This window comes from Ostrea edulis, chromosome 1 (genome assembly GCF_947568905.1).
Source record: "Ostrea edulis chromosome 1, xbOstEdul1.1, whole genome shotgun sequence".
Taxonomy (NCBI): Eukaryota; Metazoa; Mollusca; class Bivalvia; order Ostreida; family Ostreidae; genus Ostrea; species Ostrea edulis.
The window spans coordinates 19155159-19173702 of record NC_079164.1 but is presented as its reverse complement, the minus strand read 5'-3'; the positions used below and the strand labels follow the sequence as shown (position 1 = coordinate 19173702).

Below are 18544 nucleotides of genomic sequence, written 5' to 3'. Positions count from 1 at the left end.
GAATGAAAGCTATTATGTTTTTGGATGACTGATCACTAGATATGAATATTTCCGTTTTCCGTTTTTGTTGAAGAAGCAACTGCCTATGATGTCAAAATGTCTAGTCTTTAATTTATCGTGAGGAATGGTCGTGTATAGTGTTGAAAAGTCATAGGTTTTACTGTTATTGATTTGGGAAAAATTCTGCGATTTCAAGTTTACTAAAAGTTCTTTAGAATTTTTTAGAATCCACATTTGATTAACACCACTTCTGGCATATGTAGTTGCACAGTAATTTTGGAGTTGTATTTGTTTTAATTGTCTTTATTTTCTAAATCAATTGTGTTTTGGAAACATGTTTACCACTTTGCTTTATTTCTATTGATATTTCCCCCACTGGATATCGTGACGTTTGGTGCCTTTTCTTCCCATGACAGCCTTTTAAAAATCTTTCATCACTCTCATTCCACACATGATTTGCTGTAGATAAATTCAATATTTCAGTAAACAACTCGTGATTTGTCTATTGTATTTCTTCCGACACCCTAACATAATAATAAATAACGTCTGCAACATCAAATCATAAGAGTGGGGGCAGAAGGGGAAGCTTACAGGGACTTTATTACCAAATTTGTCTCAACCCCCTCCAAGCTTCCATTGCTTTGATTGGGGTCATACTTTGCTACATGAGCTGAATTAATATTTTTCAAGATTTTCATACATACTTCTGAGTTCTCTTTCACCACTCTATCAAATATATATATATATATATATATATATATATATATATATATAGATTGATAAATCAATTGTAAAAAATAGTGTGGGGTGCGTATGAAAATAACAGTTAATGATAATTACCAAGTCCCCCAAATCTGATTATACGTGCTTATAAAATTCATATATTTTGTGCATCAAAAAACGAAAGAAAGAAAATTAATCCAATGCTGTTTTTATTAGACTATGAAGATATTGTCAATGAAATATAACAATGAAATATAACACTTCCTAGAATTCCCTGTGCTTGTCAGTTAACATGTTGGAACAGCCTTGGAGTAGTCACGGATGTTTTCTTCAACGTAATTGGTTGGATTGGCATTGTGACGTCCAAGTTACCTTTTAATGTGGGTATTGTTATGTAGCTGTGTAAAATCATGTTGGCGTATCAACGTTGTAAAATAACCCACATTTCTAGGGTTTGAAAATCAAATAACTTATTATTCTAACGGTGTGAATGAAGTCTAAAATGATAGATTACAAATAATCTAGCTCTTTGATATGCGTTCTTTACCACTTTTGATTTTGCCAGAAGCTATTTTCTGTATAAGTTTATTAGAAATTCGACGTTTTTAATCAGATCTAAATTATAATATGAAATAATTACTACAGATATATAATGATAGAACAACTGTAGTAACATTATAAATATAGTGTGAATAAAGCAGTGGTCAAACAACGTTCACAAAATTGTTTAGTCTCATCTCGGATCAATTGTCTCGTTCACAAACTACGGGTCTTCGTTCACTACAAGATATATCATTCCATACTCCGAGATATCCTGTGGATGATACGATGCATTTTTCTGTGCTTTCTGACGGTTCTCCGCCATACCAATTCTTGTAACTTGAAATCGTTCCGCCATGGAGCCAAGTGAATGAACCTGAGTCATCGTTATCATATCCATTTAACCAATATTCGTGCGGATTTCCACAGTGGGTTGCGGCTAAATAAAAAATATTTACATTCACTCTCTGTCCTCTGCTTGACTTCTATCAAAGTCTATTGTTTGTCATTTGTAACAATGAAGACACATTTTGTCTCAATCTAGTTAGATCAGATATGTCCTGTATTAATACATTTATATACATTTACAATCGACGAACTATTTTCTAAACTGCTGACAAATAAAAAACAAATGTATTACAGCAGTGTGCAGTGATATGTAGATCAACTTGTAATTTAAGAAAAATAAATATTCAGTCTTATTATAATGGTTTATTTTATGCCTAGAGAGTATGTTTCCTCTTGAACTATTCCCTTTTACTATCGTCCAAATCATTACTGAATATGAAGACAATGTCAGGTGATTTTCAGTTGTGACGTTTGAGTAACTTACAAGTCAATAATACCTATATTTTACGTTGGAAATATTCATATATTAAAATTGATCATTTGAAAAGTATCATAGGATATGATAACCTACAATACCATATAATTCCTAGGTAGACTGCTCTTTAGATCTTAGTATTAAACTTACTTAGAGAAAGAAGCCAGATCTGAGTATTAAAAGAAGCCAGATCTGAGTTTTAAACTTACTTAGAGAGAGAAGCCAATCGTTTTCGCCTTGTGATTCCACTTCTATGACGTACGCATTGGAAAACAAGACCTGACAAAATGTCTGATAAGAAAAAAAGAGGATTAAATGCACTCCAAATGACATACCCAGCTGAGGTATCTCAATACAAAGAATGAGTGTTCATAACCCTTGGAGAAATCTAACACATAGGTCTATCTTACTTCAGATTTCCAATTAGGCTAAGTTTTAAGATAATTCTATTGAATATAAAAAGTTTTCCGTCAAGCTTGTTAAAGCAACACAATAACATTTTATCACATCACTACAACAAGAATGCACAAGATTTTAAAGAGCAAAGGATGCACGTGTACCATTACATCAAGAATTCGATTTCTTTTGAGTTAGACATAATTGAAAATAATTTTTCATACGACAGACTTAAAACTTTCGGGAACAGATGCCACTATCTCCTCCATTACACTTTGACATTCCTCGATAGGGGACTAGTGGGTTGCAAAGATCATGGTAATATAGATCTAATTTAACTCTATCATTGTAGAGATAAAGTAGAACACATTCAGCTCATAATCATGACTTGTTTCTTCTAGATAGTCTTGCTTAGTTTCCAAACATTTGCATGTCGGTATCAGGTTACATGTATGTTATCTCCTGAACAGGAAAAAACGTCAATCGGCTCGACTTTCATGCTGTATTTTCTGATTAATAAAATCAAAAGTAGCCAGGAAATTAGAACGGTGTGTAATGTTAGAATTGTTTACTTTCACCACCACCGGAGAGTATGCCAGAGTTAGGCTGGATTTTTTCTACATGAAGGTATAAATGTTGAAACAAAACTTCGATATGAACTGAAACTGAAAATGGAAGTAAAGCAAAACTATTTGCAAAGTATATTTTTTGATTCAATCAGATCAGTATTTGATTCATATGAAAATAATATCTGGCATGTACTCTATTTATCCTTAATGAAAAGGTTATTGCATCCTTTTTTTTCTAGAAGCATCTAACTATTCTATTCCTGGGAAACTTTGGCATTGCTCTTCTAGATCGAATGCCAACACCCCCCCCCCCCCCAAAAAAAACCCCATAAGATTTTAGGCAGTATGTTCGGTGGTTTCAACCACTAAATGTAGCATAGTTCTATATTGAACAACATATTTGGAAAAATCGTATGTTTGGAAGACATTTTCACTTCAATATGAAATGGACAACTGCTTATATTCAATGTACAATCCAAAGTAAATTAAGAGAGATTGCTTTGGGGGGATCCATGACAGAATTTTATGTAAAACCGTTCTTTTGACAATCGCAATGAATATGCAATATACAACTAGTGTTATATCCAAAATGAGTGACACATTTATCTGGAATGTAAACTATTGGTGCTCTTTGTTCTGCATTATAAAAATGCACTTGTTGTATTGTTATTTTAGTTTCTAATTAATTTCCATGTACTACCATGTATTTAATCTATTAAAAAAACAAAAACAACCCAGCTGTACAAGTTTTTCGTAATATGGTTTTGGCTATATGGCGACCATGATCAGCTGTATGGGAGACAGACTAGAGCATGAGCTAATATATATATTTACCGATGCATAGTCGGTAAGAATTTTGAAAATACATGAGGGTATGAACTGCAATGCTTCCCACCGGTGTAACAATAAATTGTGACCACGTTGAAGGACGAACTCAGAGAGCATTTTTAACGGATCTTTGATCAATTTTCAACGTTGAAAATTGACCCAGATTGTTCAAAAACCACCCTCCCAAGTGTGAAATTTTGATCTTGTTAACAATTAACCCTATTAGAGATCATTTCTGGTGGTGTCAAATTTCATTGGAAAACGACACCAAATATACAAAATGTTTCTCAAATACAGTGATTTCCAGGTGTCGCTTTACCGGCGATATAATTCATAAGGACTTATTTTGACTACGGATAACTCCGTTTACCTGATCAAAATATAGGGCTTACAGCGAGTGTGACCGGTCGACAGGGGATGCTTACTCCTCCTAGGTACCTGATTCCACCTCTGATGTGTCCAGGGGTCCGTGTTTGCCCAACTCTCTATTTTGTATTGCTAATAGCAGTTATGAGATTGATCACTGTTCGTTATCTTCACCTTTTGACAAATACGCAGTCTTCTTAAAGCACAAATATCTTTATTAGTTCCCTACCGTATTGTAAAACCGAAGGGTACTATAGTTTTTTTTGTCTGTCCGTCCCTCCGTCTGTATATCAGTCTGTCCCATTGGTTTCCAGACTTTTTTCCATTATGCTTGCGAGGATTTGTATGAAACTTGCTGTGTAGTTTCAAAATGGCAATTTACAGATCAAATTTCAATTTTGTAACGCTTGATGGACAGGTGTGAAAGAAATTAATTTTCATATTGTTTCATTTCCGGAATCGGGATCGTGTTCCGATGGAAAGGCTGTAAAAGTCTGAAGAGAGTCAGTTGACGAAACTCGGTCGCTGATTATGTAAAAAATCACCTCATTAATTCAACATTTCAAGCTCATTAATCGCAAAAGGAACATACCTATGATGAATAATCATGAGTTCCTGTACACGTATTTCATCATTCTATTTGTACATAAAGCATTAAGTGATTTAAGAGATGAATATTCAATTGAAATAGTACTTTCTATTCCTCCTTTGCATAATGATTATCAAATTTTTAACACGTTTGGGAGCGATTATATTTGCCTAACTCACAACCTCTCCACTTTTCTTGCATATTCCTGCCCCCCCCTTTTTTTTAAAAAAAGAATTTCATACATGTATATATGAATTTAAATATTTACTTGAAAATTCCTTTACTTGAACAGTGTAATGCCCTTATTATTTTCTTGATAACGGTATAGATAAGAGAAAATTTAACTCCAAGAGAAAATCCATTTTGAACATTTACATTTTGTATGTAACATTCAAGTAGCCATTAAAAAGACATCACTACTGATCAAAATTTGCCGTTGATCACTTTTCAAAGACCATCTTTTAAATCAAAATTTAACGTTAAATTTTGATCGGGGTAAACTTTCAACCCTGGGTTTGTTTTTTAACTGGGATCCCTGGGGTCACTATTTAATGAAACACCAGCATACTTTTCAAGAAGTGAGTTAGCGCTTCATGAAAAGAATGTCGGCGTGAAGCATTGCAGTTCATAAACTCATGTATTTTCAAAATTGAAATTCGTCTTATATTTACATTTCATTCTGATTTCGTTTCTGTCGGAATTCCTAGTCGTTGAAATAGACGTACTATATTTATCAAGATGCATACACACATTGTTCACAAACGCATAGCATTCATGAGGAAATATCATTCACTTCAATTTGTAAAGATGTCAAATGCAAAAACATGGGAATCATTTCATTTCTTGATAAAAGCACGGACCTTTCAACTTGACATAAAATTCCATATATTCATAAAAAGAAACACTTCTATTTTGCTTGTTCTATGCCGACAAAGAAACAATGGAAATATGAGGGTAATATCTGTATTCTCGTCTTATACAAGTTACACCATATCTCTAATATGTTGTACGGTGTGACCGTTGAGACGAGCGAAGCCCATTAACATCTTGCAACACGACTTTTATGCGCCTCTTCATTTAACGCGGGAAATATAACGCGCTTGATGTAAACAGTTACAAACTGTGACGTAATATTAGCTGGAATGTTTTCCCCCTCTCAAACCAAGCAAAAATAAAATGTTTGAAGCTATGAGAAAGTTTATCTGGAATTTAAAAACGTTTATGGTACTTTCTAAATAATTTAATTATTTTAATTACGGGTTTGTCAATGAAGTATACCGCAGTGACGGCGACATTTTTTCAGAAGCATTATGGGTAATACTCATCTTTTTTCAGCTGAAGAAGAGCAAACCACGTGACTCATATGTGTAATCATTGGAGCGAGCTCGTCACGTCGCTACGCGACGCGAGCTTCGCTCGCTATAATACAAGCAACCTAGACATTTATTACTTCATCGAAATTCTTTTTCCCCACAATCTTCCAGTTACATTAGTGAGGAGAAAAAATAATCTGTAATCCATTTTCTAAATATGGTTATGAAATCTTTACAGAAACATAACGTTAACTAACATAATGTAAGACATAGAATTTACCTGTGATTGTGTGAAGGATCTTTGAATAGTATCCAATCTATACCAATGACCATTGTATGGATGCCAGATGGAACAATCTAATAGAAATGTATAATTGTATTATCGCAAAATAATCCGATTAACAAAATGTGTTTCAAATACATCAGTAACGTTTTTGGCGGGTATTTTCTATATCAGGAGTCTTTTGTTACTTATAAATGAAACTATCGCAATATTCCTAGTATAGGAGTCTATAAATTTGTCATAACAGAGGCAGTTACCTACCGAAAGGCGTTGTCATGTCAACAGAGGTAGTTGTAGAAATAACACTTTCTGTTGTGTGGATATCTATAAGGAGAAACGATAGTAACATAATTCAATATCTTAAACATTACGACAATTTTGGGTAAGGAATACTAAGGATTCTTTTCCGCCACACTCAACAATTATTTCAGTTATCAGTTATCTGGTGGCACCTAGTTTTTTTTTTATTGATGGAAGAGAGAATCCAGATACAATGCACCTGGGAGGAGACCACCGACCTTCCGAAATTAACTGGGAAACTTCCTCACTTACCGGCGCGAGCGGGATTCGAACCCACGCCGACCAGAGGTGAGAGGCAGTGTGATTTTGAGCGCGATGCTTTAATCACTTGGCCACGGAGGCCCTAAGGATGTACATATACATTCCTCAGCGATTTGTACTATATTCTGCATCTTCAATGAAATGTCTGAAAATTATCTTCAAAATTATTTCTGAAAGTCTTAATCACGTCATCTATGTAAAATGGAAATATTATATGATGAAATGTCTAATTAATTCCTTAATATCCCATTTATACCAATGACCATTGTAGGAATGCCAAATGGAACAATCTGATAAAAACATCGATAAAATAAACCCATAAACAGATTGTGTTTCTAGTATATCAGTAACGTTCTTGGTGTGCACTTTCTATAGCGGGAGTCTTTTCTTACTTATAAAACAAACTATTTCAATATTCCTAGGTATAAGAGTCTATCAATATTACATAGTAAACGCATTTACCTACCTAAAGCCGTCGTCATAGCAACAGAGGTAGTTGTAGAAATAACACTTTCTGTTGTCTGGATGCCTGTAAGGAGAAAACGATAGTAACACATAATTCAATATTTTAAACATTACGATAAATGTGGGTAAGGTTGTGCATATGCATTCCTCAGGATTTTGTCAACTATTCTGCATCTTCAATAAAATGTTTGAAAATTATCGTTAAAATTATTTTAAAAAGTCAATTCCTCTGTATTCATCACGTCATAAAATGGAATATCATATTATATGATAAAATTTCTAATTAATTCTATTCAAATAATATAATTATTGATGGACAATTCGGGTATAAATTCACAATTAGGCATTGTTTCATCATCGACATTGCTGCGTGTCTATGCATCGTAAAATAAACCAGATGGCAGGGTTGCTCATTTCATAATTGCTTATTCTAATACTTATTCTTATTCATCGTGCATAGACGTCGTCGAATTCGTAGAGATGTACATTTGATGAGATTTTAAAATAAGATTTCATGACGAAACTGATTGTCACATACCAATATTTCTAACTTTAGAACTTACCTATTTTTCTCAGGTAATAGTTCCATCCTGTCGAAGTTTGTGGTCCAATGTCAGACCCTGAATCCAAATAAACTGACAGTACCTGGCAGAAGTGGGTTCTGGAGTTGTACATTACAGATTTACATTCAGAAGTCCTGGTGCAATAAGATGCACATCGCAAAAAACTCTTTAATTCCTTCTGGTCCATCACATTTGTCGCTGAGGTTGCCCTGTCATCATAAGTAGGATCCCTGGACATAAACTCAGAGATAATGTCTGCATGAACAACGGCATGTATCAGTTTTACAGCTGCAAGAAACCTCCATTCCATATCTGATACTCCAGACGATTCTTTAAGTCTAGAATTCAAATAACACAGTAAGCATCCGTTAAACAGCCTGGATGTTTATATCGTCCCCTAATCGTAATTCTATTGGTCAGTTTATATACGAAAGGAAACGACCCATAATCGTAATTCCATTGGTCAGTTTACGTGAAAGGGAAAGTTTAACTTCCTTGTAGCTATGCAAACAAATTTCGAGAGATGCTAAATAGTATTCAATGCAACTCAGATCGTGGGGTCTATGATAATATCTGTTTCCAATAACTTTCAACACGAATTAAATAATCAAACAACGCCGAAAGAACCCGTTTCACATCGTGGATATCTATTTTCATTTCCTATAACGGAATTTCATCGGTCGGATTACATTAAATCTATTGGTCAGCTTATAGTAAATGGAAAATGCTTCTTCCTTATAAGCAGCTAATCAAATCTCCAAGAATAACAAAGAGCATCCAATGCATATCAGATCGTCAGATTTTCAACAAAACCTGTTTCCAATAGCTGTGAAGATAGTACTTACTGACTTTATCTGATGTAAAAAGTCTCGCTTGATTCCAGTGGACAATTCATGTAAAATCTCGCTGTATTCCAATGGACAATGCATTAAAGTCTCGCTTGATTCCAATGGACAATGCATGTAAAGTCTCGCTTGATTCCAATGGACAATGTATGTAAAATGATTTTTTAATAGCGATATATTTCTATCGTACATGCAAAGAAAACCGCTTTTGAAAATTTGATGAGAATTCAGTCGGTTTTGAAATAAATTTCATGCAATAAAATTCCTGAAGATTCATATACATCAGTCAAAGTAAGCTATTCAAAGCATACTTAATTCAACGTTACATATATTCTCAAGTTCCTGGCATCTGCAAAGTGGGAATTTTGTTATTCAAGACATCTAAATCTACCCCCACAAAATGTTTTCGCGAAGATGATACTGTCAGTATTTTATATCTGCACATTTTTAACTCACCTTAGCCGAGAAGTTAACTTATTGTGGTTTTCTGAGATTTGTTCGTTATATGTGTTTACTTCTCAAGAATAATTGATCAAATTCAATTTAGATTAGCGCACAACATCCTTTGATAAACAGGACTGAATGAGTTTGTTCAAATTATCATCATTAAACAATATTTATATAGAGCTTAAATAAATGGTAAAGATATCTCTGATGCGCTGTGTAAAAGTTTAAAACCCATAGAAACATTATGAGTAGTAAAACGATGACGGCTGTGTTAAAAGATAAAAATTAATATTAATAAAAGATATATTAAACTTAAATATTTTTTTTTAAAAAACTAATTATTTGCCATATTTAGAAAAAATTACAAAATACGTTATAACAAACACTGTCATTTTCATTAAAGGGAAGATTATTATAACAAAAAAATTCCCATCGCATGTAAGTTTTAAAAATGTAAATGTGCTCGTTTTTAAAAAAAAACAAAAGTGTTCAGGAATGAGCAAAGATAAGACTGTCAGGCAGAAAGCTCCATGATGAAGCCGCGGCAATATGCAGAGAACTTCTGAGTGAAGCCGCGGTGACAGACAGAGAGATCCACGGTGAAGCCGCGGGCGACATTTCATGCGTCTAGCTGTCATATGTGATGGTTCGAGATTTCGGTCTATAGAGAGTTTGTGTACTTCAGATCTATAAGTATAACCTCCTCTATGTATTTTTGCGCCATGTTGTATATCGCGTTATACATGTATGTACATGCATACAGAAAGTTTTTGGACAGGACACGTTTCTCGATTAGATGCCAATGCAGAAAGATAAGAACAGGGGTTATGTGTTCGCTCCTCTCGATAAGGGAGTGATATCGTGACGCCGTATTTTGTATCCGTATCAGCTGCAGTTTTGCCAGGTCGGTAGTATTGATGATGTCCCTCTGTCGTTGTCGACGATGAGCATGACATCTATGTAGTCGGGTGTGGTCGGTGTGTCTGAAGTTGACTAGTCAGGCCGATTCTTGCATGAAAATATCTGCTGCATGTAGGACACTTGAATCGGTTATTGTGGAGGTGCTTGCTATCCTCATCTTCCGAACAGCACGTTTTCTCTTACACTCCTTCAGACGTGTGTTTTCTGCAGTTTTCGACCCAACAGAGATAGCTGTTCGCTAAGCGGTGCGGTCTTATGCGTGGTCTTCCCAAGAATATGTGCCGATGTCAAGTGTTTTGAGGCAGTCCTTGAAACGTTTGTGTTGCCCCCTACATACTAAGTTCCGTAAGATAACTCTCCAAATAGAAGTTGTTTAGGGATTCTTGCATCAGGCTTTCTGCAAACGTAACTAGTCCAACGAACTTGAGAACGTTTAAGAAGGACGTTTATCGAGGGTAATTTCATTAGCCTACGAAGACAGGTCATGTAGAAGTGATCCAGTCTCTGGGCATGACGGTCATAGACTGTCCAGGTTTCACAAGCATACATTAGGGTTGTGATCACAACTGCTCTGTAGACACAAAGCTTCGTTTCTAGACTGATACCTCGACGACTCCAAACATTGCTTCTCAGCTTTCCAAATACTTCACTGGCTTTCGCAATCCAACAGTCCACTTTGTCATCGATGTGTAATGCCCGCGATAGTGTGCTTCCCAGGTAAGTGAACTTGTTCACCGCCTCAAGATTCTCTGTGTTGACCTGGATGGCAGGAGCCAAATAAGGTTTTCCTGCTGTGGGTTGATGCAGGACCTCGGTCTTCTTGATGCTTATTGTTTGCCCGAAGTTTTTACATTGTGTTGCATGTCTGCTTCAGTGGTAGCATTTGAGGCACAAACAGCAGGTCACGAATAACTGTTTCATTGACCTTGGTTACAGCCTTGAGTCGTCGCAGATTAAAGAGCTTGCCATCGGTGCGGTATCTAATGTTTATACCCGGGTCATCTGTATTAATGGCATCTGTCAGCATTGCAGAGAACATTATATTAAACAAGATCGGGACTAGAACACAACCCTGCTTGACTCTGTTTCCTACAGGGAAGTCTTGGGATGATTCTCCATCATTGAGGACTCTAGCCATCATACCGTTGTGGAACTGGCGAACCATCCTGATGAAGTCTTCTGCGCATCCAAACTTTGCCATTTTTCCACAGACTTTCCATACTCAAAGTGTCAAAGGCCTTGGTTAGGTCCTGGTTCTGCTCTAAGCACTTTGTTAGTGTTTTATATCTGCATATTTTAACTCATTTGAGCAGATAGCTTAATCTATTGTGGTTTTTCTTAGATTTGTTCGTTATATGTTTTTACTTCTCAAGAATAATTGACCAATTCAATTCGGATTAGCACACAGCATCCTTTGGTTACCAGGATTGAAAGAGGTTTTTTTTTCTTCAAATTATCATTATTAAACAATATTTATCTAGAGCTTTAAATGATTGGTAAAAATCTCTCTGATGCGCTGTATAATTTTTTTTAAAAAATACCATGGAAAGACTATGAGTAGTAATACGATGACGGCTGTGCTAAGTAGTCAAAATCAGTGTGCTAAGAACGGCCTAAGAATCGGTATGAAACACGTCAGACAGCATCTGACCCAATGAAAGTTTGTATTGGCAAACTAGATCGTTATAACGACCATAGTATTTGCGAAATTCTGACTTTAAACGAGACTATTGAAACTCCTCCCTGTACCATCAATTTGTTTGTCAGTAGCCTGCCTCGATTTAAAAACTGACCATACACAGAACAAGCTCTTGCGCATCAAATCAGTTGAGAGATATGAACACCATATGCAGGTGATAATGGGATATTGCTACATGAATTTGGGAAGTTGACGATGGAGAATCTGAAATCATCCCGTTTGTCATAAAGATATTTCCAGGATATAACTGTTAGGATTTCTATTCCAATTCGATATCGGTTTTGTTATATTTCTGTTGTATGCCACCTGATCCGTCCTCTGGTATGTCGAGGGGCCCTGTCCTCCTCTTACTTTTGTATCCTTTATACGGATTATGAGATTTATTATCACTATTCGTTATCTTCACTTTTCCAATAACCCTTGTGTCCATTTTTTAAAATATCAAATAGCCTTAACTGTTGAATAAAATTTTACCGACTTCAAATATGATCTATGCTATTCTAATGTTTTGCTTCGGCGTTTTTCGGGCATAAAAATTGTGAAAGGAAGGAAGAAGTTATTGTGATTTTTTATTTGTAAATTAGACTTTCAATAGCAATGTTTTGTCAGCTTAAGATATTTCCACCCTCCTGTGACGTCATAAGATTTTGCAAATTCAATAATTTGATAAGCTTTATGCATGACAGGAACATAAGTTGTGTTGGAGTCTTTTTCAATAGTTATTGTAAAAAATCTTGTTAACTTCAAAATATTTCAAAAGTCTAAGCTATATATGAATAATCAATTATAGGTTTCAAAATATTGAATCCAAGGGCAATAACTCTGTTTTCATTAAATCATTTGTCAAGTCCATTATGCGATAGATTTCCTTTATTTTTCACCAACATTTTGTATATTTTTTTTAAAGAAACAGTTTCATGAAATTGTTATGAATACCATTATATCGTTACAACCAGTTTTTGTGAAATTTTGATAATGCTGTTTAAAAAAATTACAATGTTCTGACTTTGATAACAGGTATAATAACAATAATAAAGCCTTTATTTATCCAGGATTACATATTTAGCGATAACGCTAGTTTTCAATATAGTCCTGCATATAACATACATACAGACAGATATTAGTAAAATAAACACAGATTAAAAGAAGTAGAATACATATAAAGTTAAGAAATAATTATGAATGTAAGATAAATAGAAACAAAATGAAGCTTAAAAAGTATGGTGATAATCTCTAAGATAATTTCTCTTAAAACACGCAACACTCGTTGAGTTTCTTATATTTTGACTCAAGGCATTCCACACTGTGCTCCCTGAAATGCTGAAAGATCTTCTATAATATTCTGTTTTTGCCCTGGGTATATACAATATATTTGAATAAGAATTTCTAGTTTGCCTCTGACTGACTTCTGATACATATTTAAAAACATTTAAATAATCTGGCATTAAACCATGTAAAACTTTATACACTAAAATGACTTTTCTATAGACAAAGTAATCTGATAGAGGCAACCAGGTAAGTTTTGTAAACATGACATTAGATGATGTTTCAAAATTTCTAATGTTAAGAATTACCCTTGCAGCTCGTTTTTGCAATATAAAAAGCTTATTCACATTTTCAGCATTTCTTGGATTGCTCCATATAGTACAACAATATGTAAAATGTGGAAAAATCATAGTATTAAAAATCTTCAGCAGCGCATCGTTTGACATAAAATATCTTATTCTTCTTAAAATGCCTATTCTCTTGGAAATCTTGTTCATAAGTGATTCTATATGACTTTTCCAGGACAAGGTTTCATCAATAATAATACCAAGTAATTTTGACTCCTGAACACATTCTATGACATGGTTATTTATCACTAAATTTAATTTTCGATACTTTGATAATTTTTGTGCCGATCCAATAAGCATACATTGAGTTTTAGACAGGTTTAAGCTTAATTTATCTTCCTTAATCCACATTATACTGCGCTGAAGATCTTCACACATCTTTGACTCAATATTTTCCACCGACTTATCTGTTACATCTTGTGAAGTATCATCTGCATACATATTTACATGAGAATGTTTCAGTGCTTGTGGATAGTCATTAATATACAGGATAAAAAACAATGGGCCTAAAATAGAGCCTTGTGGAACTCCAATGGTTACATTTTTTTCATCCGATAAATTGCCTTTCCAAATAACTCTCTGTGTACGATTTGTTAGATATGATTTAAACCATTCAAAAGTATCATTGAATATGCCAAATGACTTGAGTTTGTGTAATAAAACCTTGTGATTGATAGTGTCAAATGCTTTCCGTAAGCCTATAAAAAGTACACCAGTAAGTTTACCTTCATCAATATTTTTAAGCCATCTATCTACTAGAGAAATAAGAGTACTTTCACATGAGTGTTTTGGCCTAAAACCAGACTGACAATCTGTAATTAGAGAATTTACTGACAAATACTCATAAAATGAATTAAAAACATACCTTTCTAAAAGGTATATTGTGCTAATTGATAAAAAAAATATTAATACCGCCACATACTTATTCTATCAGTTTTATTTCTTACTAAGATATATTATATGAAGAATCAACAATCAAATCACAGATTTAACCTATAATTCTAAAAGGACGGAATTATCTTAAAGTTTGCCGTTTAAATCTATCTATTCCTCGATAACAGTTGACTTTTGAAAATATTCATATGCTTCGCAGATTGTACAGATTACAACATGTATCGACACCCTTGCATTCATACCCCTATAATGCAAACAAACTAGAAGTGGTTTTCAATTACGGTGGATAAGATGAAAGTGTATCAGAAAAGCGTGCTTTTTAATTTATCAATTATCAATATCTATTACAATAGACGTCACAATATGAAATTTTCCAATATTTACCAAACACAATTTTAAAAACTTAAGTAGCGTTGTTTTTAAAAATTCATCAGTAAATGGTTGTTATGGGTTCATTATCTGAGTAGCACGGATGATTCGTTGTAAATCTGATCATGTATATAAGACATCTCAAACACGTGATCATAATGGATATGTGAGTGTGACCTTGAACTTAATATATGTGTATTCATGTTTACTGACCTACAGCAGAAAATGCACATAATACCGATATTATTTAAGAACTGAACAGCATTTTTGAGCTGTTCATGGTCATTTTGAACGGATGCATGTATGTATTTCAGGTAAATCTGTGAATCGCGTTAGTGCACATAAAATGAACAAAATGCATTGTTAATTCAACAAATCAAATGAGTAAGTAATTACTTAATTTATGGATGAAACTTAATTCACAATAAAAGTAACTTTGTTATTTTATCCTGAATTTAAGTGACTCCTGGGTACTGCGGAGGCTCGTTGTTCGGTCTGAATAATCGGGCGTTCCAAGGATTTGAAACTGGTAAATACATTTGTGCCAGTTCTAATATTTTGACGCAGAAAAACCAAATATTTTTTAAAAATATTTGTTGCATAAAACGAACGCCTTAGATTCGCCTCTGTCACAGTCGTATTATGACGTACGTCAAAACGTAGATATGACGTCACACTTCATCTTACCCTGCCTTTTATTAAGCCTAATGGTGAACTGTATTTTGGAGCTAGGAGACCACAGTATTGGGATGCTAATCCACTTAAGTTCACAATCTTATGCCTCGTTCACACGGATGCGCATTAAATTTTACTTCGCATCAAATTTGATGCGAAGTAAAATAATGCGCATTAAATTAATTCGAATTAAATAGCGTTCACACGGCGGTGGTATTTAATGCGAAGTAAACTAATGCGCATTAAATACGTATGCATCTCTATTAAAGGGTGCGCGAAATAAATTAAAGAATAGACTATGTTATTGAAAATTATTTTTATAGATATTTGATTGAATATTGTGTAGATACAGAATTCTTTGTTCAAAACGCTATATACATGTAGTATACTACATGTTTACAATTTACATGCTGATCTACACATAAGGACTTTTGTCGTGTTTATTTATATGTTCCCAAGAAATTACTTGTTATTTTCTCTGACGACCAACATTCAATCTAGACAATATATTGTTTCAATTTAGGAACGCCTTTTTCACCATTCCGCTGACTACTGTTGTGACGTAATTTTTAATTACTGATACGTGCAAACTCCCCGTCGAGGCCTCATTACGTCACAGTGCCTACGAATAGCGAGCAAACGAACTCTGGTGGAAGTTTGCTGATACGTGTTATATGTCTACTATGACGTCATATGGTATAAAAAATTAACAATGAGCGGCATATTTGTTTTAAAAAATGTAAAAAAGAAAATCATATTATCACTATTTCAAAACATTTTTGTCGTATTTAAAAACAATTCCTTCCACATGTATTACTCAGTATGCCTATGCCGAGCACAGATCTACGTCTGACATTATCTAATAACATGCTGTTTGTACATGTTTTTAGTGATTATTATCCTTTTGCTTAGTTTTTAGTACAAAACTGACATTAATATATATAGCTGACCATGGGTATGATGCATGTGACCCAAATTTGCCATTACGCATGCGTGTACATTTAATGCGAATTAGCTTCGCTTAGCGTTCACGCGACGTCAATTTTAATTCGAAGTAAACTGATGCGCATTAAAATCTCCGTCAGAACGCGGTTTAGATTTAATTCGCATTAACTTACGTTTATTGCGAATTAAATTCTTCGTGTGAACGAGGCATTAGTCGAGTGTGGGAGTTAGCGATATTTGATTAAATGATATATATATATATATTTCTGTAAACCTTATAAAATCAAAGAAATGTAGATATTTTACAAAATTTTATAGTTAAGGTAATACGCAAGATCGTAAATACCGAGTTAGCGGAACTCTCTTGCAAAGAAGTCCGGAAAAGCGTGTCGATCTGGGGCATTTTTTGTTTATTCAAACATGGCATCGGAAGACGATTTAACCCGTGCTTTCCACAATTAAGAGCATTTTTAAATGAAAGGTGTGTAAAAACGTCTGGATACAGGAAAAATGAACTCCTGAATTTAGCTCGTGAAGATATATGTTTTGACGCAAGCTCTTCTCAGCTTTGGGAATTTCTGGCTGACAACAGTGGGAAAAGAGCCAGCACATTTCCATTAAAATCTATTATTTGTGGATATTTCTGCGTATTTTATTTCTTTCTTGAATCATTACTAACAGTATACTGCAATGCAATGATAGTGTACCATTGTTAAAATCAGGTGAATCGATCACGACAAAAGTTGCAGAACTGGTATTATTTACCAACATTCCCAAATTCTCGCATACTCTGGGTCTCGCGAGACTTTGAAAAGGGAAAGTAAAATTTAAAACCAAGACGGTAAAAGTAGTCGCGATCTTGCGTATTCCCCAGACCACGTCAATAACGTTAGAAACGTTATTCACGAGTCACGAACGTTTTCACACATTCAACGAACCCGATGGCATTTTGGTGAATTTTGTAGACCGTATTAGGACTGATTGTTTGAAAGCAAACAACAAAATTTTGAATTAAAAAAAAACCCTTACGAATCGCAATAACACAAACAAGCCGGTTTTATACAAGACAACGCCCGGGAGAGAAAATGCTTACAGTTATATACATCGCGAAGTCGTAAACTCTAAAAACACATTGTGTGATGATGCACAGTCGTTCAGTAATTCCCGTGAGATTTCTGCAAATATTACAGATTATGATGTTTTAAACGTGTTGCCAACTTTCAATGTATCTACTGTAGGTCATTTCTTTTGTGTGATTTCTGATCATTAATGATGGGTAGAAATATCGAATCCCCTATTCAACAAAATTTTTGTGTGCTACATGTACTGACAGTCACATATTTTTGTTATGTTTTCCCTATAATTTGTTTAAACCTGAAAGAATACGATCGATGTCGTCATGATCTAAATAAAATATATGCAAAGCTATACTGACATTTTTTTATATTTATTTACACGACAAAAATCGCTTCCGAGGCCCTCCGAATCCATAATAAATGTGCATATACATGTACATGTACAATGTATGTGCATATCTCTGTTGTGTCTACTGATTTCAGGATGTTCAATTTAGATCATATGCTGACAGATTTGTCACATATTTAGGCCCTATCTCTATAGGGCCTAGATGTCGTACGTTTGTGTTCTTGTACATGCAGTATATGGATCATGGGTGTTGTAATGTAATTTCTTTTATCTAAAACACTTTTCTGGCCGGACATGACCTTTACTGATGTTTTGATTAAAACGTCTCGGAATGTACGTGGTAGTTACATGTCGTTAACACTCACATCGCATGGCTGTATCGTATTGTCAAAAACTACCAGGAACTAAAAATTACGAAGGTGGCGAGGAATGCAGAACTCGGGTGTTTTAAAATATTTGAATTTCCCAAAACTTGTAATTTGAGCATAGGTTAGCATTCTCTGAATGAGCGTTAAAATATAAAAATCATTCTGATCTACATCACTTTGTTCCAACTAGATCTGGCGACATCATTTTATGTTTTCATCTATTGTGACGTCATGTCAGTGTTCATGTAACGTAGGCTATGGATTCAAACTCCTCGTCGAGGCCTCATTACGTCACAGTGCCTACGAATAGACCTCTCCTATGTG

General features: G+C 34.5%; 1 protein-coding gene across 1 annotated transcript; it reads right to left on the bottom strand.

The window, feature by feature from the left end:
• Positions 1–915: 915 nt before the first annotated feature.
• On the bottom strand, positions 916–8643 carry LOC125665183 (lectin-like). Its single transcript, XM_048897803.2, has 6 exons — positions 8020–8643; positions 7458–7520; positions 6692–6754; positions 6428–6504; positions 2296–2377; positions 916–1702 (listed from the first exon to the last, which is right to left on the bottom strand). Exons 1-6 carry the CDS (start codon positions 8327–8329, stop codon positions 1467–1469), a joined length of 831 nt encoding a protein of 276 aa, XP_048753760.2. The 5' UTR covers positions 8330–8643; the 3' UTR covers positions 916–1466.
• Positions 8644–18544: the final 9901 nt, after the last annotated feature.